This window comes from Rutilus rutilus (assembly GCF_951802725.1).
Source record: "Rutilus rutilus genome assembly, chromosome: 1".
NCBI classification, from domain to species: domain Eukaryota; kingdom Metazoa; phylum Chordata; class Actinopteri; order Cypriniformes; family Leuciscidae; genus Rutilus; species Rutilus rutilus.
Window position 1 is genome coordinate 36,926,445 of NC_140209.1, and position 25,487 is coordinate 36,951,931.

Below are 25,487 nucleotides of genomic sequence, written 5' to 3' on the forward strand. Positions count from 1 at the left end.
TCTATTTGGGTCTTACTAAAAAGATGCATAGAATTCATCAAGGCTAGTTTCAATGTGAGCCTCTGTGGGAGCTGAATTGACTTCAGATTTATTTATTATAATAAATCCTGTTATCCCCTCAAGCTTTCCACCAATCTCACGACCCCAGAGGATCCATTGTGCAACAACTACAAAGCCATTTTTGTTCATAGTCGTTATTACAAGATCACAGTAGTAGAAATACTTCAACATAAATTCTGCTCAATGCCAACAACCGCCAATAAATTCACTTCTATCATATCAAGTGTTTAAAGGCAGTAGATAGCTCTATTAAAGGACATGGAATGTCTTCTGTATTATACACATTTTGCCTGTAAACATTGACAGTTGAAACAGTACATTATGTCAACAGGTTAAGACTACATCTGTGAACATAGACTGGCCACAAAGTGCTGAGTTATCAGGACAGAAATTCTTCTATATAAAAGTGTATTTTAGAACAACAGTACTATAACATGCCCATCTATGATTAATATAGAGGGATGCAAAGGCAGCTCATGGTCAAATACATAGTCTTTTATAGCTCAACAAACCCTGTATGTGTGAACACTTCAGGTCTTCTGCATCTGTCACCTGGATATTTTGATTTGGCTGGTCCCCGTTGCATACAAGTACCTCCAGATGGCGTAATAGTGTATGCCTGCCCCCACTGCCACAAAGATGTGCCAGATGGCATGAGCGAATGGGATGAGGCCATCACTCTTGAAGAAGACAATTCCCAGGCAGTAGAAGACTCCGCCCACTGACAGCTCTAATATGCCCTCTCTGTTAGGCTGAAATAATACGTTCAGTTTAAACAGGTCACTCTACCACAGACAAATTACACAAGGGTCATTCCACAAAACACATGTGCATTCTCTCCGTGTGTAAAATTTGTTGAAGATAAAAATCCATTATGTAAATAATGCTGTTTTTGTTTTGTTTTTTCCCATCGTGATGCCATTTTAATATCCACTACTGACAAACAGAACATGGTAAAGTGATAAAAAGGAATTTGAGTGACCTTGAAAAGCAAAATTATGTTATTATGACAGGTTTATGGTTAATGGAATAGTTACTTTAAAAGGAGGGAAAATGGTGATAAGATGGATGCCCATTTAATACAACTTTAATAATCATAAATACATTTTATATACTTCCTTTTGCTTCAGAACTGCCTTAATTCTTCATGGCCTAGATTCAACAAGGTGCTGGAAACATTCCTCAGAGATTTTGGTCCATCTTGACTTGATGGCATCACACAGTTGCCATCAAGGTGCTCCATTGGATTGAGATCTGGGGCCTCATTTATAAAACTTTGCGTAGGATTTGCGTCAGAAGTGGCGTACGGATGAAACATAGGACGTGTGTACGGACAGAAATATTCGGATTTATAAAACCGTGCGCATGCACATCATATCACATCACGCCCATAGTTGCCCATAAATAGTCCGTTAAACGCCCACAAGTTAATATTCATCATTTGCCACATCTTCTAAGAGCGCAAGATCAGCCATTGTGCGTCATTACGCATTGTGATGGCATCATGGCATTTTATTACCATCCATTTGATTGCATCTGACAAGCTACAGATGTGTTATGAGGATGAATTGCATAACATGCCAATATTATTGCAGAACATATTTCTTTTTGCAAATATGTTAATTTGCATTTCTGTTGTAATCTTCATTTGATTTTGTTTGTTTTACACTGCAGATCGATCAAACGGGTGTTTGTGTAGGCTGTTAATTGTAAGACTTGCTTTGTGAAGTCTTCATGTTATTTATGAGAGGCAGTATTGCCATTTCTTTTACACAGTCTACAGTTTCACACACTTTCACGTGTTTCTTCCATCTGCCGACGGTGTCGCCATTTCTCATTTCACCCGTTTTTGTGCGTACGCCTGGGTCAGAGTTTGGGTGAAGGACCGCATATTTTCCCGTCAAGTTTGCTTTTTATAAATACCAATTATTGCGTAGAGAGCGGCGTACGCCGCCTTTTGTGCGTACGCAACGTTTATAAATGAGGCCCCTGGTGACTGTGGAGGCCATTTGAGTATATTGAACTCATTGTCATATTTAACAAACCAGTTTGTGATGATTGTGACATGGCGCGTTATCCTGTTGGAAGTAGCCATCAGAAGATGAGTACACTGTGGTCATAAAGTGATGGACAACAGTACTCGTGTAGGCTGTGGTGTTTAAACAATGCTCAATTGGTACTAAGTGGCTCAAAGTGTGCCAAGAAAATATCCTCTACACTGCCAGCCTGAACCGCTGATACAAGGCAAGATCCATGCTTTTATGCTGATTACGCCAAATTCTGACCCGAATCCCAGTAGATCAGCAGTTTCTGAAATACTCGGACCAGCCCGTCTGGCACCAACAACCAAGCCAAGTTCAAAGTCACTTAAATTACTTTTCTTCCCTGTTTTGATTCTCAGTTTGAACTTCAGCAGATTGTCTTGACCGTGTCTACATGCCTTAATGCATTGCTGCCATGTGATTGGCTGATTAGATATGTGTTAACAAACAGATGAACAGGTGTATCTAATTAAGTGGTTGGTGTGTTTGTTTATAATTCATATAATTTTTTTATATATATATATATATGACAATTTCCCCCTTTTAAAGCAACTATTCCATTAACCACAAAACTGTCATAATTACATAAAAATGCTTTCAAGAAGCAATGTCAAGCAAATGTCTCTTCTTGATGTATTACTTTATCATGTTTTGTTTGTCAGTAGGGAATGGTATTAAAATGTTAGTAGTAAAACAAGTGATAACTGAAAAGTATTCAATTGACTTTTTAAGAAGCATCTTGTAGAATCAAAAGGCTTGTAACATAAAAATAATATCCTGTCAACCCTGTTGTCTTGCTGCATAAATATATCCCAACATATACACTCACTTAAAGGATTATTAGGAACACCTGTTCAATTTTTCATTAATGCAATTATCTAATCAACCAATCACATGGCAGTTGCTTCAATGCATTTAGGGGTGTGGTCAAGACAATCTCCTGAACTCCAAACTGAATGTCAGAATGGGAAAGAAAGGTGATTTAAGCAATTTTGAGCGTGGCATGGTTGTTGGTGCCAGACGGGCCGGTCTGAGTATTTCACAATCTGCTCAGTTACTGGGATGTTCACGCACAACCATTTCTAGGGTTTACAAAGAATGGTGTGAAAAGGGAAAAACATCCAGTATGCAGCAGTCCTGTGGGCGAAAATGCCTTGTTGATGCTAGAGGTCAGAGGAGAATAGGCCGACTGATTCAAGCTGATAGAAGAGCAACTTTAACTGAAATAACCACTCGTTACAACCGAGGTATGCAGCAAAGCATTTGTGAAGCCACAACACGCACAACCTTGAGGCGGATGGGCTACAACAACAGAAGACCCCACCGGGTACCACTCATCTCCACTACATATAGGAAAAAGAGGCTACAATTTGCACGAGCTCACCAAAATTGGACAGTTGAAGACTGGAAAAATGTTGCCTGGTCTGATGAGTCTCAATTTCTGTTGAGACATTCAGATGGTGGAGTCAGAATTTAGCGTAAACAGAATGAGAACATGGATCCATCATGCCTTTTTACCACTGTGCAGGCTGGTGGTGGTGGTGTAATGGTGTGGGGGATGTTTTCTTGGCACACTTTAGGCCCCTTAGTGCCAATTGGGCATCGTTTAAATGCCACGGCCTACCTGAGCATTGTTTCTGACCATGTCCATCCCTTTATGACCACCATGTACCCATCCTCTGATGGCTACTTCCAGCAGGATAATGCACCATGTCACAAAGCTCGAATCATTTCAAATTGGTTTCTTGAACATGACAATGAGTTCACTGTACTAAAATGGCCCCCACAGTCACCAGATCTCAACCCAATAGAGCATCTTTGAGATGTGGTGGAATGGGAGCTTCGTGCCCTGGATGTGCATCCCACAAATCTCCATCAACTGCAAGATGCTATCCTATCAATATGGGCCAACATTTCTAAAGAATGCTTTCAGCACCTTGTTGAATCAATGCTACGTAGAATTAAGGCAGTTCTGAAGGCGAACTTTAGTATGGTGTTCCTAATAATCCTTTAGGTGAGTGTATATTGAAATGCATTCATTTAGATTAAGATGACTCAATCACGTAAATCTTTAACACTTAAGCACATTGTGTGTCTTGATAGAATGTTTGAAATCTTCCAAAGATTTACTGAATAGGTGCTTGTCAATTGGAAGGCGGCCTCCTGTGTCTCCGTCCTCCTGGTATAGACACTAGGATGCCGCCTTCTGAGGCTTGTGGGGATAGAGTTCTCCACAGCATTAACTGCAAGTCTAGTGAATGAGCAACGCTACGTCATAAATGTTCCAATTTAATTGTAGAATTTGTTTTTCTATTTTTCTATTTATGCAATTCAGTGGATTACATGTCTGTGGTTTCCCTGTGTTTAACATTATGGACAGTTAGGCATTAAGTGATCAATTTAGAACAAAACAAAAGGAAACATAATGCCTTTATCTCCGAAATAATTTATTTGTCTTGCATTAGATGATGAAATTGGACGAGCTCAGCGCCAATTTATTTTCCAGCCGCTAATTGTTTTTCGTGCAAAGGACTGTGGATGAAGGGAGGACGTGAAGGATACACTTGATGCATCCTTCAAAATAAGCCGACTGAAGGAGCAAATCAAAGGCTCCGTCACATTGAGACTGAAGCTTGATGATGTGGCAGCCTAAATATGCATCCTTACTAGGACACAGCCAAGTAAGCCTAATTCAATAACTCAATGAAAGACATTAATGAAGTAAATACCTATTTGTATTTCAAAGTATACTTTATGTTAATATCACTAATGGAAATGTTGTAAAATATAAATAAGCTGCTTAAAGTATCTCAAAAGCCTTCATTACTGTTTTTATGAACACATGTACAGGTGTCAGTCACACGTACCATTGACAGAAGAACAACTGCAGGAACAGCTCCCATGGCAGTGTAGCACAGTAAGTCTAGTATCTTGTTCCTGAAACATAACACAGCTGTTTTAAAGATATTCTGATGCGGATTTGTTAATATTCATTTACGTGTTTTATAATAAAAAAAACAAGGACTAGCACAATTTTGGACATTAACTATCACAATAGCATCTGAGAGTGATTATCATCTGTATCCTCAAATAAGAAGGCGCATACTTCTCATGAAAAAAGAAGACATAGGCAGAGCCAGCGCAGGCCATGATCCACACCAGCCAGCGCATGTGGACAGCCCAGGGTCCTAGTTCTCTCAGGTTCAGCCTGCACACAACACAACTCATCCCTGTGAAGCTCTAACACGCTGATAGTTATGAATATCCAGCAGACACACACATCTCATACTCACCAGGGTGCATAAGATGCAGCTATAAAGAAATATATCACCATCCTGTCGCACATGTGGAATCGCTGCTCCACCTTCCTGTTGTAGCAAGACATAAGAAAATGTTTTTTTAAATACTCATTCCATAAAAATCAATCTCACATCTTTGTGTATCCTTCTGATCCTTACATCACCATTCCAAAGTTTGGGGTTGCTTGTTTTTTAAGGTAGTCTCCTATGTTCAGAATTTTGAGCATCACTACTCCAGTCTGCAGGTTCACATGATTCGAATATGCTGATTTGCTGCTCAAAAAAATACACTTTATCAATGTTGAAAACAGATGTGCTGCTTAATATTTCTGTGTAAATCATAATGCTTTTTTTTTTCATCTTTGATGAATATAAAGTTCAAAAGAACAACCTTTACTTGAAATAGAAATATTTTGTAACATTCTTAATGTCTTGACTGTCACATTTGATAAGTTTAATGTGTCCTTGCTGCATATAAGTATTATTTCTTAGCAACCCTAACAACCACCAAAACAACATCCTAGCAACAGAGCCTAATTACTTTTTTTTTTTTTAAACAAAAAACACTTATTGCTTTATATAAAAATGTCTTCCAAATCAAGGCGTGTAAAATAAATGCAGGTGACTGTAGCATGTTGCAACTCATTTACAAAGATTTGAGCCCTGTTCTTGCTTAATGAGACTCTTTGTTATTTTCCATATGTATAATTTCCATTGGGCAGAGTCATGTGTGAATCACAGATTGATGAAACTGCCAGTGGCAAACATGAACTGGCAGGCCCATGTGAATGCATCTGCTGTGTCAATGTGGATTCATGTGTAACTGCGTAGGTGTCCTGCTCTGATGAAGATCCAAAGTTCATTCATAATGTTTCCACTAAATCTACATTTGGAGCTGAAACTTCCTCTTGGCACAGAATATGCAAACATTTAGCATAATGGGTTAAATATTGCACCACTGACATATAAGAACAATATGCAACATTACAGTCTACCATTCTGCTGCTATGTAGCACAAAACCACACTTTATCTGGGAAGAGTCAAGATAAGCTGTGACATTAAATAATCAGACATCTGTATGACAGCAAAAGACATTACTCTTTGTTTTCCGTCAATTCAGGGCTCAATAATCAACATGTCGGATGGAGATATTTAATTTCAGATGGCATCTGTTGTCACTCTTGAAATTGGTTTGAAGATGAGAAGAAAATATGTATATATATATATATATATATATATATATATATATATATATATATATATATATATATATATATATATATATATATACGCATAACTGAAATATTCTTCTTTTGGCAGTTGAATATTTTTTTTTAAATTACAAAAGACAGGAAACTTGCCTAATTAATTTAGGAAATCTGTTTCACATCTATCGGCACTTTATAATGAGCGTGTTTGTTTAGTCATTATTGAATCCCCTAAGGCAGAAACATGTTAAACAAACTGCACATGCTCCACTTAAAAAACACAAAGTTGACAAATAACACCCTTTTTTATTCAAAGATCCTAAGATTTTAGGTTAAAATGTATGTGAATGTACTATGGCATATGAATGTAAATGGGAATCTTATGTGCTGCTGAGGTTCTTTCCTTTCTGTTCTAAAATAAAATAGAACTTTATTTGTGGAAAACATTTAAATGTATCAGCAGCCTTCACAGCTTTTTAAAATTATAACTGCCTCACTGCTCCGTTATGACTCACCTGAGATGACTTTTCTTCCAGGACACTGTATGGAACATGGTGGACATGATGAACAGCCCAGACAGACCTGTACCATACATCCATGCAGAGATGGTCTCCCACTGGTCATCAGAGAGGAAGTACAACACTGAGCTGCCCATGATACTGGGAATGATCCAGAACTGAACAGAAGACAAAATCATTATGTATCTTTTTAGTATTGAAAAAAACTTTTTTGTATTTTCTTGAGTTGTTTATGAATAGTTTTTTATGTGTTATAGTATTGTTGGAGACAAGACCAGCTCATTTGAGTTTGAGTCTAGAATCATCCACGTGCTACTGAGTCCACAACAAGACCAAGACCATGAAAATATGGTCTTGGACTCTGACTCAAGGGTGAGTCAAGACCATATTTTCATGGTCTTGGTCTTTTTGTGGACTCAGGAACATGTAGAACCATTTAAATACGGTGTTGGACCATTTAAATATGGTGTTAGACTGGTTCTTTTTTGTCTTATTGTGGACTCTGAAGCATAAAGCAGGAAAACATGGTCTTGGACTTGAGGGCCAATCCTGCTACAATGAGCTCGAGCATTTAAAGTGACAGACAAGCACATGCTTAGAATAAACTAATAAAATAATATCTTTGCTGGTGTGAACAGGCCTTTAGACTTGGACTTGAGAACCAGTCCAAGAATATATTTTCTTGGACAAAGACCAAGACCAGAACCATGAAAATACAGTCTTAGATTTGAACTCGATGGCCAAGACCAAGACTATATTTTCATGATCTTGGTCTATGGACTCAGAAGCACATGGACTCAGTCTAGACTCTGACTCAACCCTCGACTGGTCTCGACTACAACGCTATGTTATAGTACTTAAATACAAAATGACCTAAAATGGCCAACTCCAGTCCTACATGATGTATGTCTGGTTTGCTAACTGGATTACAGTAATTACATCAGGAAAATAAAAAATTCTAACATTTCTAGTCTGACCGACCCTCCTTCCATCTGTCACTGTGTGTGTCTGATCAAATCTTCTTTACATGTCCCACGAGCCAAGTAAATTTTCTACAGAAGCCATCTTTTTTTTACAGAAGGTTATAAACAAAGCCAGCAGTTCTAGGCATTTACAGCATTACAAAGTCAACAAGCATATACAGGAAATTTTCATGTCTTGACTTCAATTTGTATCAGTGAAATAGATGCGTGATGTTCTTGGACTTTTACAGCCACACTGATGCAAAGAGGATTTGGTGTGTGGTCAATGTCTCGTGCTGTAGCTCGTGAACTGGCCGTGCCAGATGTGCGGCTCAGAGAGGCAGGGATTAGAGAGTAGGAGGTTATCCAAACAACATGTTATCCCAACATGCCCATATAAAACACAAGAGCATAAACGAAGACTAGAAGCAAGGCTGAACGGAGAACTGACACAAACAAATGACAGTATGAAAAAAGCAATGACCTGATTAATGTGTTCTTATGGTATTGTTAAATGATTTTGGCCCTGAATATCCATAAAATGTTCTTGTTTGTTGAACAATGTTACATCACCCAATCTCTGTGTTTTTTTATGACCTTGGTGAACCTTCTGTGTCACAGGACAATGGCATCAAAACTTTTCCTCTTGACAACACCCTCTGCTTCTGCCAGTATAATACACAGAACCAGAGGTCTTTATGCTAAATGTTAACCAACCCGTCCAGTTTGTGATCTCACACACTGTTATGAAGTACGTTATTTTCATTCAGGTCTCCCTACATTTTGTTTTGTCCTGCTCGGTTGTGAGATAAGAAGTAGATTTCCACTTACTCCATGCGTGGCACAGTTGGCTGCATGCTCATACTCAGTTGGCTGGTATCTCTTGCTAGATGGGACTCGGTTGTTCATAAACCTAAAAAAGATATTTTAGTGAATTTGAAGTGTTTAAATTTTGATACTGAGGGTTGAGCTTCAGTCTCAATATTTTCTCTTTTCATTTAAAATGCATTGATTTGAGGCACTGTATATGTTAACCTATAGTAAAAATGTATTTATACAGTTGAGTTCTATGAAAAATATCTATGCTTATGTACCCTACCATTTAAAAATGTGGGGTTGGTAAGATTTTAATATTTTTTATTTAATACAGTAAAAGTACTAATATTATGAGATATTATCACAATTTAAACTGTTTTCTATTTGAATATGTTTTAAAATGTACTTTATTCCTGTGAGTTTTCAGCATCATTACTCCAGTCTTCAGTGTCACATGATCCTTCAGAAATCATTCTTATATGATGATTTGCTGATCAAGAAATATTGACATTGAAGTAAAATTCTTATTGTTGTGCTGATTCATATTTTTGTGAAATTTCTTTCATGCGTAGAAAGTTACAAAGAACAGCATTTATTTGGTATACAAATCTTTTTTAACATTATAAATGTCTTAACTGTCACTTTTGATCAGTTTAATAATCCCCCCTAAATGTCTTACGCATCTTCTTTAACTAACAGAACTGATGGCACAGAAAAAGCAGCACAGTGTTACAGGTCAAACTCCTTTTCATTTCAGAGATTAATTTGGTCTATGAAACACATTAAGGATAAAGAGCACGTAATGTTCAGGATAAAGAGCATTAGGTAACCCCCTTTGTGGCACCTCAAGGATTTATTTAATATGCATTCAGATCACATTTTTAGAATTTTCCTGTATTGCTTGGTTGCCTAGCATCTGGAACAACCTAACGGTGAAGCTAATCCTGTTCGGAATGAGGTCTTTTATGCCACTTACATTGAGTCGCTGATGTATTAGGTGATGATGTCTCTATGCCAACCTGAGGCTTGGGATTTTCTTTTTTATTTCCCCCCAAACACTCTTTATCTGTGTGATTTAATTAATGTGCATGAGGACACAGGGAAGTGGGCTAGACTGCTAACCAGAATAAATGAGCCGAGCTCAGCGAGCTCTGGAAACCATCTTACTTTGCTTCTTGATTATATTTCTTGATTATAGCGTATAGCAGTGACCATTGTCTTTAGTTGCAGTCTTTTCAAAGATAGTTCTGCCAGTAAAACATACAGACTTACTTAAAGGATTGTCATCTCTTTTCTGAAACTCGCTTTCTTTAAATTTTTTATTCTGTTTTCTCTTCATATATATTTTAATGTAAATATATTTGCTGTAAAAAACGAAAGTGATCCAGGTGTGATGTAGGAACATGCACAGTCGTATATTCAATTATAATGCCCGAATGCACCAGAGATGCTTGCTCATGCAGAATTTGCCTCACCAGAGTTATTGGATATATTTAGTGTCACTTTTCATATCACTGCTTTTTTACTATATTCAGGGAAAATATTTACTCAGATGTCAGAGCACTACAGGGCATCCTGTTCATTATCATGGATGAGTTCATTAAATTAATGTTTGGCGTCGCTCCAGGTCTCAGCACCCGGTGTGTCTCTGCTTGGCCTTTATAAAAGGAATTGCTTTTATATGATGGCATCTGGGGCTAAACTGGGAAGCTCAGCCTCATTGTAGCAATGTCAGTTTGGCACTGTATACATTTACTTTTTTTATAATACACTGTACAAAAATTATATGATCAATAAGTTGTGACAACATATGTTTTTACATTGCTTTAACTCATCAAAATAAGTTAAAGGGATAGTTCACCCAAAAATGAAAATTCTATCATTGTTTACTCACCCTCATGTTGTTCCAAACCTGTATGAGTTTCTTTGTTCTGCTGAACACAAAGGAAGATATTTGGAAGAATGTTTGTAACCAAACAGATCTCAGTCCCCATTGACTACCATAGTATATTTTTTTTCTACTATTGAAGTCAATGGGGACCGAGATCTGTTGATTACAAACATTCTTCCAAATATCTTCCTTTGTGTTCAGCAGAACAAAGAAACTCATACAGGTTTGGAACAACTTGAGGGTGAGTAAATGATGACAGAATCTTCATTTTTGGGTGAACTATCCCTTTAAGCAATTTTCAACTTTTTTTATAAGTTATACAAGATAAAAAAATTTTTTAAGTCCGTTTAATATAATTTATGTTGAAATTACTTAAACATCCAAGTTGATTGTACTTAAAAGTACTTAAAATACTCAATACACCAATCAATCTAGTTCAATTCATTGATTCCCTATGATTTGATTTCTGCCCCTTACTGTAAATGATGCATGACCACAAAATCTGAGATAAAAAAAAAAGTGAGTTTAAAAAAAAAAAGACATGTTCAAATTAATAAGTAATATTTCAAATTTTCCAACTTTTGTGATCCACCCTCAGCAGGAATGTAAGAACACAGGAACACATCATGAGAATATGATAATGCCACACCATGAGGGTAAAGGACTAGACACGTCAGTGGGCCTTCACTAGAGAAAACATTCAGCGATTACACTTCACAGAGTCTCTATGATACACAGTGTTGGTCTTGGGTTTAAGCCAATATGTCTGCTCATGCGTAATATGGCCCTACATACTAGTTATGGCACCAAACATTGCATTCCAACATTTTCAGGCTGGCCTCAAGTTCTTAATTTTCCATACCACACAGCAAGTGCATTTTGTTGCATAATGCTCTACCAAATTGCAATATCAACTTAAAAAAAATTTAAAAAAATTGTTGTTTGCAATATTTACCTGCAAGTAATCCAATATTTCAGTCATTATAAAGTTGCTTATGGTCCTGCATATGAGGTTTTGGTCAAACCTCATCCATTATCCTTTCATATTCTCCAGCTTCATGAAGGCCATTTCTTCTATGAGCACAGACAATTAACTGAGTGACTGTGTGCTAATTGCATACGACAGAGGCCAAAATATCCCTTCCAAAAACCAGACATGCACTCAGATGGCCACAATACAAGTCTCTTGTCTCTGAAACAAGGAGGATCCAAACCAAACAGTCACAAGGGACAAAAATACACACAGTAGGATTCATTTTACTGTACTTATGAGAGGAGATTGAAGGGCACCCTGTGTCTGACCTTTCTGAGAAGAGATTAAATGAAAGTGATCAGGTGCTGACAGGGTTAGGTTTAACTTTATGACTCACCTGACCTGAGAGAGGAAACACTGTAACAGTGTTAGACTAAAAAGGACATCATTTATCAATTAAACTGATGAATTTAGTTAATGTTCTTTGGTTAATATTTATGTATGTTTCACTATGCAATACAAGTCTCTGTTGAGGGAGCATAAATGAAATAAAGTGGTTAGTTGATGTTATTATACATATGTTGAGCATTGAGAAGCTCAACTGAAATGGTCACATAAAATTAAAGAGAGAACAAAATTATAGCATTTACACACAATCCCACCAAGTCAAAATCCTCTGGGGGCAAAGATCTCAAAAGGCAAACACAAAGCATTATGTGTGCCAGGTTTGTGACCTGACATTGACAAATCACACAAAACTATTAACACTTTTAAAATATCTTTATGTCCCATGTGACAAAATTTCATAATAATAATGTTCATGTTCTGAATTTCTATTCTGAGAAAACCATGTGACATGACAATTTTTGAGTAAACAGAATGATTAAATGCCATAACAGGGTTTGTTGTTAAGCAAATTGGAAAGTGAATAATCATTTGTTCAGTTTATGTTAGCACTTTTTTTGCCACATGAAATTCCATAAAGTAAGAACTGCTTTCAAACTTGCATTTCCATATAATCATTCGATTGCGCAAAGCAATGCAAAGTTGATTCTGTGCTAATTTGATCTAATATTTAATGGTTTTAAAACTAGATTTATGTAGAAAATGAGAATCGATCAAATTAATGTCTATATTTTGAGGTCTTGAAGGTCTTGTAAATGTTTTTCAGGTTTGCTCAAGGTAAATAAAGCAACAGTTTTTCAATAACGGAAGAATATGTAAAAGTTTGGTATTTGGGGTAAAGGGTGCCCCTGTTGTTGGGGCAAAAGGCACAATAATTAACATGATAATAAATATCTGTTGGTTATAACATGGTTACTTAGATATCATATCAAAATATCATATTTAGTTGTTCATACTGTAAAGCTAAATTGTTATGGGATTTCATTCAATGTATTCAGAATCTTTACTTTTTAAAATAATTTTGTTTCTGTATTATTAAAATGAACATAATTGAATGACAGTATTTATTGAACAAAAATGAATTGTTTTATTTATCAAAGTAAACCTAAAATAGAACAAACTTTGCTAAAGTGATTGTTTTGAACAAGTATTAACTTAGACATTATTAAACATATTCATTTACAGTAGTCAACTTGAAGTGGATCAAAAAAGTTCATCAATGTTTTTGTAAGACAAGAACGGGTATTGTTCAAAATTCATGTATAGCTTTGATGAAAGGTTTTGATCCACTTCAAATGTTGACTACTGTAGCTAAAGTAGGCTATTTGTATCAATGTGCGCCTTTTGCCCCATGCTGGTGAGCCTTACCCCGTGTGTGGGGTAAAAGGCCCCCCTCGCCACCTCATACATTTATACTATTTTTAAACAAACAAACTATTTTTATGATTTATTTTCACACAAAATATGTTGGTCCATCAATGTCCAATAAAAACATGTATATTTTTTTCTGCAATCATACACAATAGGTAGCACACTTTTCTTAAGGTGTGCCTTTAGCCCCGTTGTACCCTACATGTAGGCCTATTCCCTATCTAAAATTGAAGAAATGTTTTAGCACAACGCACAAACATGAATGAATGAACAAACATTGTTTAATGTTCCATATATCATTGTGTGTGTGGTGGTCTGCAGGAAATCCTCATCAAATGCACAACCAAAGTTGAAGAAGTGCAGAAATACAATGAAAGTAGAAGTTGACAGAGCCTCAAGATTTGTCCATGAATAGACACAATGGCTTCTTCAAACATGTTTGCACTAATAGCCTACCTCCGTCTCAAACTCTGTTTCACGTTGTTTTATATTGATAGGCTATATAGAATATAGAAATATGTTGTTATTATCAGCTTTCATTCCCATTTCAATGCTGCTTTTCTATTATTAACATAGGAGAAAACATTTTTTTTTTTTTTTTAAGATTCCTCAGCAATATTAAGAAAACAATGTTATACAAACGTTATGGTTAGATGTAATTTACCTGCCGAACTTCGTCCTCCTAAAGTCCATACTGTGCATATTTGTACATGTTCGCCGCGTAACTTACTCCAGGGTAGACAGAGTGACTACTTCCAGTACCAGCGACGACCAAACTCCGGATGTTTCAGATCTCGTAACTTGGAAGGAAGCAGGAGGAAACTGCCTCTACAAGGCACGTGAAGACTTGCGTCGCTCGGAACGCGCACGCGGGCAGAACTGCGAGAAGCGGCCGCAATACAGTGACCCTGGATTTTTTGGGAATAATCGTAAACAGCGTCTCGCGACCCCTCGCGCTGTCAGGAATGCCGCTGTGCGCGCAGAATAGGCTACCCTCCCCGCCCCTTTGCTTCCTTCCAAGTTAACTTCAAAAAGGCTTCAGGCAAAAGTTTTTCCCATCGCTTGTCATGATGTAGCGGATATTTGCTTTAGAAACGTTTGTTTAGAAACGCGCAAACAAGCTAACCTCTCAAAGATTAAACTGGATCTGCTATGCACGCTATTTTGTGAACCCTTTTTTCTAAATAACTAGTAGGCTATTCCAAAAACATATATATCCATACAATTTATATAACATATAAACATAACTCCATTTTTGTTCTGTTGTAAAACTGGTCATTATATGACATTGAAAACCAAAATTATAAAGGTCAAAGTTTTTTTTTTTTTTTTTTACCTGAGTAGGCTACAGCACATTTTCTCTCGACCCAGTGAGGGTTGGTTGGGACTTACAGTGAACTATATTTTGACATCTCAGAGACAAAGCGCACGTAGCCATCTGCTGGTTAAATAAGTAAGCAACATTTAAATCTGCGTCTCATCCATCATGATTGAGGAGACCACGACGGATGAGACGCAGTCGGGTCCTCAACAAACTATGTTAAAATTAACTTAAACAACTAGGCTACAAAACAAGACATTTCTTGTTTTAACCCTGTAAAGCATGACATTAAATCATTGTCAAAAAAATCTAAATTTTTTGGAACCTTTACACCTGTCCTCTCCTCATGGACCATGGTCGTCCGCCAATAATCAAATAGGAAATAATGTGCAAGGACCAGGAATTGGATCAACTCAATAATGTCAATTATGTCAACTCACGTGATTACAGTGACTACACTGGATGTGCCGATACCATTCAAATCAACACTTTTTTAATCTAGTAAATTATTAACACCACAAAAACACTCTAAAGGACAATGGATATTTTGCTGTGGACAAAATATAGAAGAACATTTTAAGGAAAAGTTTGCATGTGCATTTTATGTTTTGTATTATATTTGATAAATCAGGCTTTTGTGGCCCATATTGCTCACACCCGAGGAGGTAAAAAAAAACATCAGTTTGCAAGGCCCAAACTGAGCAAAAAATGGTGCAGTCATAGTAAGATTAAATTTAAATGCTTAAAGCTCTGTAGTTTTTGATGACTGAGAAACACAAATCGCTAAACGTTCCTCTAAAGCCTAATGTGCCATATTTACTTACATTTTAACATATTTTTTTCTAAAAAATCATGTATGGATATTTAAGTTAACCTTTCTTTAGTTCATTGTTCATATTAAAATATTAACAACAATATAAGTTATTCTACAACCTAGAATATCCTATACAGTCTACAACTATTTTTATTTTATTTGACTAAAAGGCCTTTCACTTATCAATAAGAGGGCAGAAGGTATGCAGTAGATTGTGCAAAACAGTTTTTTTTTCAGCAAAGTTTTGATTATGTGGATAATTAGAGGCCTTAGAAATTCCTTGGAGTCAAAAAAAAAAAAAAAAACACTGTTCCTTGAAAGCGAGGTAAGTCAGAGTAAGATGATTCGATTTTTTTTATTTTTGGAGTAACAGTTTTTTTTTTTTTTTATGTAAAAAGATACAAGTAGACCCTCGGGGTAAGAAGTTCTGTAAAGGTTTACCCGGAGGGGTTGGGGATGGGATTTTTACACCAGGCAGGGGGCCAACTTACCCCAGAAGGGTAACCTCTTTGAATAATTTTACATTAGGCTACATCTAAATATGTCAATTTAAAAGTAAATGCACATTGTTCTTAAGGGGGGCATCTTCCCCCATGTTACCCTATATTGTATTTTCAACTAGAAATGTTAGCTAAAAAAAAAAAAAATTCTAAATGTAAACGGACATTTAGTCCCTTTCAACTAGTTCTACTAAAGAAGAAACAGTTGTGTGTTTATAAAAAATAGTTGTGTACACGTAATGCAAAGCATTTAAAAAAAAAGACATTGCTTTTCCCTTTAATTTGGACGGAGCATTTAAAAAACAAAAAAAAACATTGCCTTTCCCTTTAATTTAGATGGAGCTGGTGCGTGCAGCAGCCACTGCGCATGCGCACGAAAAGGTGCAACAGTGGCTGGAGAAAAACAACAACATTCATTGGAACAAGAGGGTGGAACTTATGGCAGTGCGAGACGACCCCAGATTTCACTGATCTAGTCCACATCTGAGCCCTTTTCACTTCGGCTTAATCTGTAAATGTTGTCGAGCCCATGAACCTGGCCAGTCAGAGCGGAGAGGCCGGCTGCAGCCAGCTGCTCTTCGCCAACTTTAACCAGGATAACACGTAAGAAAACAATCACACTGCTGCTGCTGGCCTAACAGCCCATCTACACGAAAACAACACAATGTTGTCGGTGTAATCGACGAATAATTTGCACTGCAGTCGGGCGAAGCTTCGTTCGTTATAATGGGAGCGCCTTTATCTGTGTCGTGTCTCGTCGCTCGCGTGCAGTGCAGATAGGATGACAAAGCGTGCTGCTAACCAGCTAAAACACTGGCTGCTATTATTTCCCTCTGTCGGTTAGAATAAGTTGGTCCCCGACAGTTTCCTCTGATGTAGTAATGCAGCTTTGTTTTGATTAAATCAGTCCCCAATTCTGCTCTTGTAAAATACCGCCAGACAAAAATCCACGCACGAGACGTTAGCACTAGCGTCCATGCTAACGAAAAAAATGGGTAGTTGTACTTCGGCAAAGCTTTACGTCAGCCTAACGGTGTGAAATATTAAATTTCGTGATGTAAAACAAAGTTTGGTTGGATATCTTATTTAGCAAGTGTTAAAAAGTGCTGTTAGCTGTGTTTTACAAAGTAGGACGACACAGCAAAAGTAGCTCAAATGTTAACAGCAATCGAGTAACTTAAATTTCTTCAAACTAAGCTGTGATTCTGAGATGGGGGTGGGGGTTATGTCTGATGTCTGAAAGAAAAAACGCCTTTAGTTTAACTTTCTAAATCATGGAACCAGCTGACAAGTTAGTCAAAGCTTATTGTTTAGACTCCACTAGTATTGCCAGTGTAACCGGTGGCTCATCTCACTGACAGCACTGACACTGTTTTTATAAGCTATAACAGCTGCTACAGTTCATTTTTAAATTCAAACATTGCACCACAAAGATTGCAAAATACCCCTTTAACACATTTCACCATCATGTCAACAACCTGTTTTAGTCATTAAGCAAACCAGTAGACCATAAAACGTGGATTTGTGTACTGTAGCAATTGATTATTGTTACCTCTTTGCTTTGCAGATCCCTAGCTGTTGGTACCAAGTCTGGGTACAAGTTTTTCTCCTTGTCATCAGTAGACAAATTGGAACAGATCTATGAATGTAGTAAGTTATTTGTGTTTTAATCACTGTCAACATGGCTTCTCGCACCTTTTGGCATGATACCAGTTGATTGAAGGGGCTGATAATGTCTTTCTGGAGGTCAGAGATAATCAGAGGCGTAGAAACTATTTTAAAAGTAAGAGTCCTTGAAATGTATTAAAACGGAGAGTTCTGGCCCTGGGTGGTGATTAGCCAATGCAACATTTCAGATGTGCTGAAATTGTATCCATAGAGGCCAACTATTAACCTGACTTTTAGATGTCAGGGACCTTATACCGTAATTATGGCACTTCATTTATTTTATGTAATATATCAATTTTATGAAAGCAGTTGATGTTGTTGTCAATATTATCACAGCTGAATGGCTTGCATGAACACCTTGTGCCTCTCAACGATCATAAAATGACTAAATCCAGAATAAAGCTTGTCTTCCTGACTGTTATGGTTTAATCTTTAAAAAGTAATGGATCTGGATGTAGGCTTTTCAAAGCATCCAGTCAGAAATCGTTAGTTATAATATTTGATACGCCCTTGGAGTCTAATGTTTTTCAACATTGGGGCCTCAGCAACTCTTCAAAGGGTACATTAAAAGTACTTGAATAAAAATTCTCGTGTATTTGTCCTCAGCCGACACAGAAGATGTGTGCATCGTGGAGAGATTGTTCTCCAGCAGCCTTGTCGCTATTGTCAGCCTTAAGGCACCTAGGAAGCTGAAGGTCTGTCATTTCAAGAAAGGGACGGAGATATGCAACTACAGCTACTCAAACACTATACTGGCTGTGAAACTAAACAGACAGGTGAGTCAGCAGGCGTTCCTGTGACACATGTTTCCTGTATTGGATTTATTTTATTAAGCGTGATTAGACCGTCTGAGAATGTTGCAAACCTGCTTTATTTCCACAGAGATTGATAGTGTGTTTAGAGGAGTCACTCTATATCCACAACATTAGGGATATGAAAGTACTACATACCATTCGAGAGACCCCTCCGAATCCTTCTGGTGGGTAACGCTGCTTGCCGTCGGTACATCATTGTTGTTTATACCAGACTTTTCATGTGGAAGTTCATGTAGCAAGTTCTTCTTTCGTAATGTTTAGGTGCTCTATTTATATTTGGGGAACTGAAAATGTAGGAAAATGATGTAGCGACCAGATAGTAATGGCCTTGTTGTTATACAAATTCGTAGTAGCCATACAGATTTTTTATTTGTGATGATTAAAATGTCACTAAACATTTATAGGACTATGTGCCCTGTCAATCAGTAATGACAACTGCTACTTGGCCTATCCGGGAAGTGCAACAATTGGGGAGGTACAAGTTTTTGATACGGTCAACCTGGTAAGTGCTGTTTAGTTTTGCAAAAAAAAAAGATTTGCAATGATTATGGTTTTAAGGGATTGTGTTAAACGCAGTTTGTCAATGTATGTGTGATATTCATCCCCAGAGGGCAGCTAACATGATACCTGCCCATGATAGCCCACTAGCAGCACTGGCGTTTGATGCAAGCGGGACTAAATTGGCCACAGCCTCTGAGAAGGTACAGCTGTGTGTGTGTGTGTGTATACAGGTTTGGCTATACTTGTGAGGGCCAAATGTCCTCACTTATATAGTGAAATATCATTGATACAACTGATTAGTAAGGACATTTTACTGCTACTTACTGGATAAAAAGGCCTATAAATTGTCCAAAACTTGTTTTTATTTAAATCGAGTGTTTTGCACCTTTCTGTGTAGGAGTAGAGGTTGGGTTAGGTGATATATCATTAACCTGATATAAAATCAATGGAAGTCTATGCAATGTCCCCATTAATATAGTGAAACAAATGTGTGTGTTTTAAAACACTCATTGAGAGTAGGCTATATTTAAAGTGGGTGATTTGCCAGTATTCACATGATTCACTTGTAATTAATTCAGTGAATCAATTCCAAACTCTCAACTATTTGTTTGCTTTGTCAATCACTAATGTTCACAGAATTCTTCATTTACAAAACTTTTTTTTTTTGTAAAAAATCTATGAAGGTAACTATTGTGTCGTTATCACTGTGTTGTATTGGTTAATAGTTCAAGTAAATTATTAAATGTCATTCTTTCAAAACAACTTGATTGTTTTAATTAGATCTTTACTCTATTGCACTTTTTGCATTAAGAAAGTTTGCTTTTTGAATCTGCTTGGCTACAGTTGTTTGGTTGAGGAAAATGAATTGTAGCAAAATTAGCCCAACTATAAACACTACCTTTTAAAAGGAAAATCAAAGATTTTTTGTCTTCATCATCGTGTTCATCACTAGCTATGTTTCCATTCCCCTATTTGTATGTGCATTTTGGGATATTGTATACAAAACTGCTGGATGGAAGCATAAAAAAAGTTGTGCATTCAATGGAGGCGGATACATTTTTTTTTTTATCCAATAAGAAGACATACGCATGATCTATGATGGAAACACTTTTACCCAATAAATCCCTCTATGCGCAACAAAAAAACTCACATGACTTTGCCTCAACAGAGGATGTGATTGGATAACTGGACTAACCAGCAGAGAAATTTCATTGTAAAGCATCTCAAATGTTGGTTTAATCATCCTGAAATGCCTGAGCTAGAGTCATCAGAATGATTTAGTTTAATTCCCTCACAGAAGTGTCTCACACGTTTGTGTTCCCAAACACCAGCATCCAAATGCAAGAGAACATGACAGGGTTTATTGTGTTTCGTCTGTGCGCTCTGAGATGCAAGTCATTCATGAGGGTGGAAAAAAAGAGCCAAAGTCGTGGCTTCCCCGATTGCAGCAACTCCCAATTTTATTACAGATATTTTGCACCAGTTTCCAAGGAAGTGACTTTTTTTTTGTTCTCTTGAAGACATTGGATGGAAAAAAGTACTTGCTAGTACTTACAGAATTCTGTGAACATTCGTGATTGACAAAGCAAACAAATAATTGAGAGTTTACTTTGGAATTGATTCACTGAAGTGCTTGCATATAGTCCATTGTTACATTTAAAATAAACTTTCAGTATTTAAAGGTGCTGAATAATGAATTAAGAGTTAACCTTAATTAGTTTAATTTTTCAAACCCTCTCTTTGGTGTTTTTTAGGGCACCGTGATCCGTGTGTTCTGCATTCCAGAGGGCCAAAAGATCTTTGAGTTCAGGAGGGGAGTAAAGAGGTAGATAACTATATTATTTTAGATTCGATCTGTTTTGGATTTATTCAAATAGCCAGGATTCGTAATAAGCACACATAATGAAAACAATCCACTTACTGTAATTATCCCTCAACAGATGTGTGAGCATCTGTTCCCTCGCCTTCAGTATGGAGGGACTCTATCTGTCTGCCTCGAGCAACACAGAGACGGTTCATATTTTTAAGCTGGAGACCCAGAGAGAGAAGTCAGTGTAATGATGCCCACTGAAATAAGTGGTTTTTCAGACGACCTTCTCACTTCTTCCTGTGAATTTGTACATCTTCCTTTTTTTTATTGATAAAATCCTGTTAGAACATGATTAAGCATGCATTAACAAGCCAGGCACATATTTAATGGTCATTTTTATTTTGCAACCATTGTTGTCATTTTCAAACTCATGTTTTTCCATCATAGGCCTCAGGAGGAGCCCACTACTTGGACGGGATACTTTGGGAAAGTATTGATGGCCTCCACAACATACCTGCCTGCACACGTAACAGAGATGTTCACTCAAGGAAGGGCTTTTGCTACAGTCAGACTGCCCTTTTCAGGTTACAAGAACATCTGCGCTCTGGCCATGTGAGAAAAAAACATTCTGAAATGGCACACCAGACCTAAAGCCTGGAACACACCAAGCCGACGGTCGGCCGACTAAGTTTTTTCAGTGTGTTCCGCACCGTCGGTAGAAATTGGTCCTCGTCGGCTTTTTTTTCCGGCCGATTCGACATTTTGAATCGGCGTCGGGCCGTCGGTGAGAAAGAGAACTCTGATTGGCTGTTCAGCTTAGTGAACGAGTCAGTGTATGAGAATAATAGCAAAACAGCGAGCAAAGAAGTCAAAATGGTACAGATAGAAGGCTGTTCTAATGTTAAGTCCTCTTACCTGAGTGTTCCTTGGCGAATATTTCAATATTAACACGAGCGGAGTGGAATAAAGAAAGTGTTTAGCAGGATTGATATTCAAAACAGTAAGCACGCACTGCTTTGCTTACGGTTTGTATATCTGCAGCCTGCAGGGTCTGTTTCCCTTTTTGAATGACGAATATAGACTAATGTATCTGCAGAAATAGACAGTTGTCTCACGCAGGCGCAGAACACGCATTCTAGCTGACAGTCGGCTGTAGTAGTTCTCTCGGTGTGTTCAAGTGCAGCATTTTTACCCCGATGCGAGGCGACAACACAGCCGGCTTTCATCAGCGCTAGTTCGTCAGCGTCGGCTTGGTGTGTTCCAGGCTTAAGTCTTTAATACGATCTAGATATGCTTTCAGATCTGATTATCTTGCTTGTGATTGGTTTCTAGAATCCAGAAGATTCCACGCCTGCTGGTGGCTGCAGCAGATGGCTATCTTTACCTGTACAATCTGGACCCACAGGAGGGAGGAGAGTGCACACTAATGAAACAGCACAAGTGAGATCCAGTGTTATCAAGTTGAAACATGATCTATCAGACCATTGGTCTAAATATACACTACAGTTTAAAGACTTTGGGGTCGGTAAGATTTTAAAATGTTTTTGAAAGAAGTCTCTTTTGCTCACCAAGGCTGCATTTATTTGATCAAAAATACAGTAAAAGTATTGTGAAATATTACGATTGAGATTAAATTGTTTTTATTTAAATATATTTTAAAATGTAATTTATTCCTGTGATGTCAAAGTTTTCAGCATCATTACTCCAGTCTTCCCGTGTTATGTGATCCTTCAGAAATCATAATAATATGCTGATTTGCTGCTTAGAAACATTTCTGATTATTATCAAAAGTTGTACTACTTAACATTTTTGTGAAATCTTAAGATCTTTATTAAAAAGGTATTTCAAAAGAACGGGATTTGTTAGAAATCTAAATCTTTTGCAACACTATAAATGTCTTGACTCACAATTAAATGTGTCCCTGGTGAATAAAAGTGTAAATTTATTTCAGAAAAGTGTTTTGAACAGTAGTGTATATACATAGAATTATTTTGGCCATGACTTTCATGACTGAAACCTAAAACAGGAGCAATAGTATTTGATGCATTGTGCTGGGGAATCCTACCCACACTAAAATCTCATTGGTCCATAATCCCACTCCATAGCTGAATATTAAATGTCAAATATTTTGTTATTTCAAATGTCATTTCACTCTCAGTGAAAATAGAGCACTTGCTTGCTTGACACACAAGACTTAACGCATCATGCCTAGTCAAGACTTTTATCCAACAATACGGTTTTAGTTTAAACTGAACTTGGCTTATACATGTTTATCATTTTTGTTTTAAATTTTATTACAAATATTCCAATTACAGTCTCTAAATTAAAAAGAGTTTATATTGACACTGATCGGCATGTCATGTGAGTGACTCCCTATGTAAATGTGTTTTCTCCTCTAGGTTAGATGGAAGTGTAGAGCCAGCGAATGAAATTCTTGAACAGACTGCTCACGACCGGCCACTCGTGGCACAGACCTACAGTGCTGCTGTTGCCAAAGGTAAGAAACTGTCATTTTCACTCGCATAACAGTGAAGAGGGGGAACAAAGAGTCTACATTTTAAAATGGCCTGGTATTGTTTTCGTTGTCTCAGGTTACACTGAGGATCAGGGGGCAGTTGGGGGTGCTGGAGTGGAGGACGACATGAACACCCTGCACCTGGACGATGAGAACGAGCAGCCTCCATTAATCCTGGAAACAGACTGAGCCGCTGGCAGAAGATGGAACTGACTGAGTGACATTGCAGAGGGGGGTTTCCTCCTCTGGTGCTGCTATGGGCATGTGTGACCTGATAGAGAAAGGGATTAAAACAGAGATCATTTTAAAGCAAGCCTAGCTGTAGCCTTATTCTGTCTCTTGTTGCGTATAGATGTTTTCCTTCCCCCACCCTTGTGGCTTTATAAAACCTTGTGAATTTTTCTTTGATTTCCTTTTTTCTAATGCCAGGTTTTGTCCTTAATCAGACCAAAATATGAAATCCAAGCTGCAGGTTTCACGTCTCTTAGCTTTGCATGTACTTGTGCCAAGAATAGAAATCCTAGACAACTTTTGCTTTCATGTGGATGGTTCTGATGTGTTTGCTGGCCATTTCTCTTCTTGACCTTTGACAAGCACTTGTGTGTTTGTGCATTTGTGTCTTTTTCAAATGTGATTGAATGCGAACTGGCTTGCGCCGCCTGCTACATCACCACACAACTGTGCAGTGTCTGCGATGTCCCTTACCAATCATCTGTGGCTCAGTGGCACCAAGATGTGAATTTTTGTCCTGTAATAACAATATACATGAACTGTTAACAACATGATCTGGTTACAATAACTGTTTATACAGTGTCTTTAACAGGCTTAGAGGGTTGATTTTTAGTTTTACCCTGAATTACTGCATCTGTAAGTGCACATGCTTTACAAGACTCTATTTTGATTAATCCCATGCCACATTATGGTTAAACAATTTGGCAATGTGGAGACTGAACCTTTCTTTTTGGCTTTGAATTACCCCTAGTGTCTTCCTTTGGCCTGGACTGATTTCATTGAAGATTTTTTTTATTATTTTAAGTTCCAAACACTTAAGTAACTTCAGTAGTGGATACGACTGACGAAGACTTTTAATGTATTGGTTTCAGAAGGAACTTTCCAGTGATGAACGTGGTTTCAAGAGGCTGGCAGTCAGTCAGTCATCATCTTGTTTCCAGAACATTTTGTTTTATTCTTAATGAATGAGGAAAGTTCAAGGCCCTGTCTCTTTGATTTATTCTCAATACCAGCAGCGGACGATTGCTTATGACGTGACAGAGCCTCGTTTTAGGTAGGTTTCTATTTTGAGGGCCTTGTCCTTACAAAGAGCATAATATGTCTCACTAAAAACATCCTAATCTTTAGTAAATGGTTAAAGCATTCAGCTTGCAAACAGGGTATGTTCTCATAGATATCCCTGTGGACTGCAGGCTGAATGAACAGGTCACATGGTCTGGCAGTTAAACCAGGACAGGTCAAATGTAAAATCTGAGCTTCGTTTGAAGAATTAGAGGACCAGGGTTTATGAATGTGATTACCAAATATTTACAATACACAAAGTTAGCCAGTGTGTCCAAGCAAACAATATAGGCATTTGAAGAAACTGCCTGAATTCTTGGAGCTCTAAAGGATCTTGAGATCATTTTTATGCATGATTGTCTCCTGAGCATGTTTTGATGTTGCATATCAACAAATGTCAACGTCAGTAATAAATTGACTCGTGTCCTCATCATCAGCCAGTGAGCTCTAAACCCCCCAATGCCACTTTAATCTGTTTTCTAATGATTTTTGTATAAAAATGTAAATTGTTCCATATAAAGATTAAATAAATCCTCTGTTGAAAATGTTTATTAAAGTCTTATTTGATTTTTTTTCTCTCCTTTCCATTCCATTTTAAATTCAATTTAGCGAGTGGTGTGCTGATCTTTTATGTTCATTATACATCTAATAAGTATTTCAAAGAGAGAGTTTCACTGAAAGTATTGGATTAACACAGGAACGCA

At 37.4% G+C, this 25,487-nt stretch overlaps 2 protein-coding genes across 5 annotated transcripts; one reads left to right on the forward strand and one right to left on the reverse strand.

The window, feature by feature from the left end:
- Positions 1–608: 608 nt before the first annotated feature.
- On the reverse strand, positions 609–14,525 carry mmd2a (monocyte to macrophage differentiation-associated 2a; the record flags this gene model as incomplete). Of its 3 annotated transcripts, XM_084429155.1 has the most annotated exons (8): positions 14,211–14,335; positions 11,753–11,871; positions 8,922–9,003; positions 7,126–7,286; positions 5,396–5,470; positions 5,209–5,310; positions 4,970–5,039; positions 609–812 (listed from the first exon to the last, which is right to left on the reverse strand). In XM_084429155.1, exons 3-8 carry the CDS (start codon positions 8,997–8,999, stop codon positions 609–611), a joined length of 690 nt encoding a protein of 229 aa, XP_084285281.1. In that variant the 5' UTR covers positions 9,000–9,003; positions 11,753–11,871; positions 14,211–14,335. The 3 variants fall into 3 exon arrangements, with proteins under 3 accessions (XP_084285281.1, XP_084285280.1, XP_084285282.1); XM_084429154.1 differs by lacking the exon at positions 11,753–11,871 and having other exon boundaries at positions 14,211–14,525; XM_084429156.1 differs by lacking the exons at positions 8,922–9,003; positions 11,753–11,871 and having other exon boundaries at positions 14,211–14,525.
- Positions 14,526–16,519: 1,994 nt separating this feature from the next.
- wipi2 (WD repeat domain, phosphoinositide interacting 2) lies at positions 16,520–25,339 on the forward strand. Of its 2 annotated transcripts, none has more exons than XM_084429184.1 (12): positions 16,520–16,784; positions 17,749–17,831; positions 18,456–18,625; positions 18,732–18,828; positions 19,069–19,166; positions 19,273–19,365; positions 20,920–20,990; positions 21,106–21,213; positions 21,423–21,587; positions 22,308–22,415; positions 23,375–23,472; positions 23,567–25,339. In XM_084429184.1, exons 1-12 carry the CDS (start codon positions 16,711–16,713, stop codon positions 23,677–23,679), a joined length of 1,278 nt encoding a protein of 425 aa, XP_084285310.1. In that variant the 5' UTR covers positions 16,520–16,710; the 3' UTR covers positions 23,680–25,339. The 2 variants fall into 2 exon arrangements, with proteins under 2 accessions (XP_084285310.1, XP_084285309.1); XM_084429183.1 differs by having other exon boundaries at positions 16,523–16,784; positions 21,106–21,219.
- Positions 25,340–25,487: the final 148 nt, after the last annotated feature.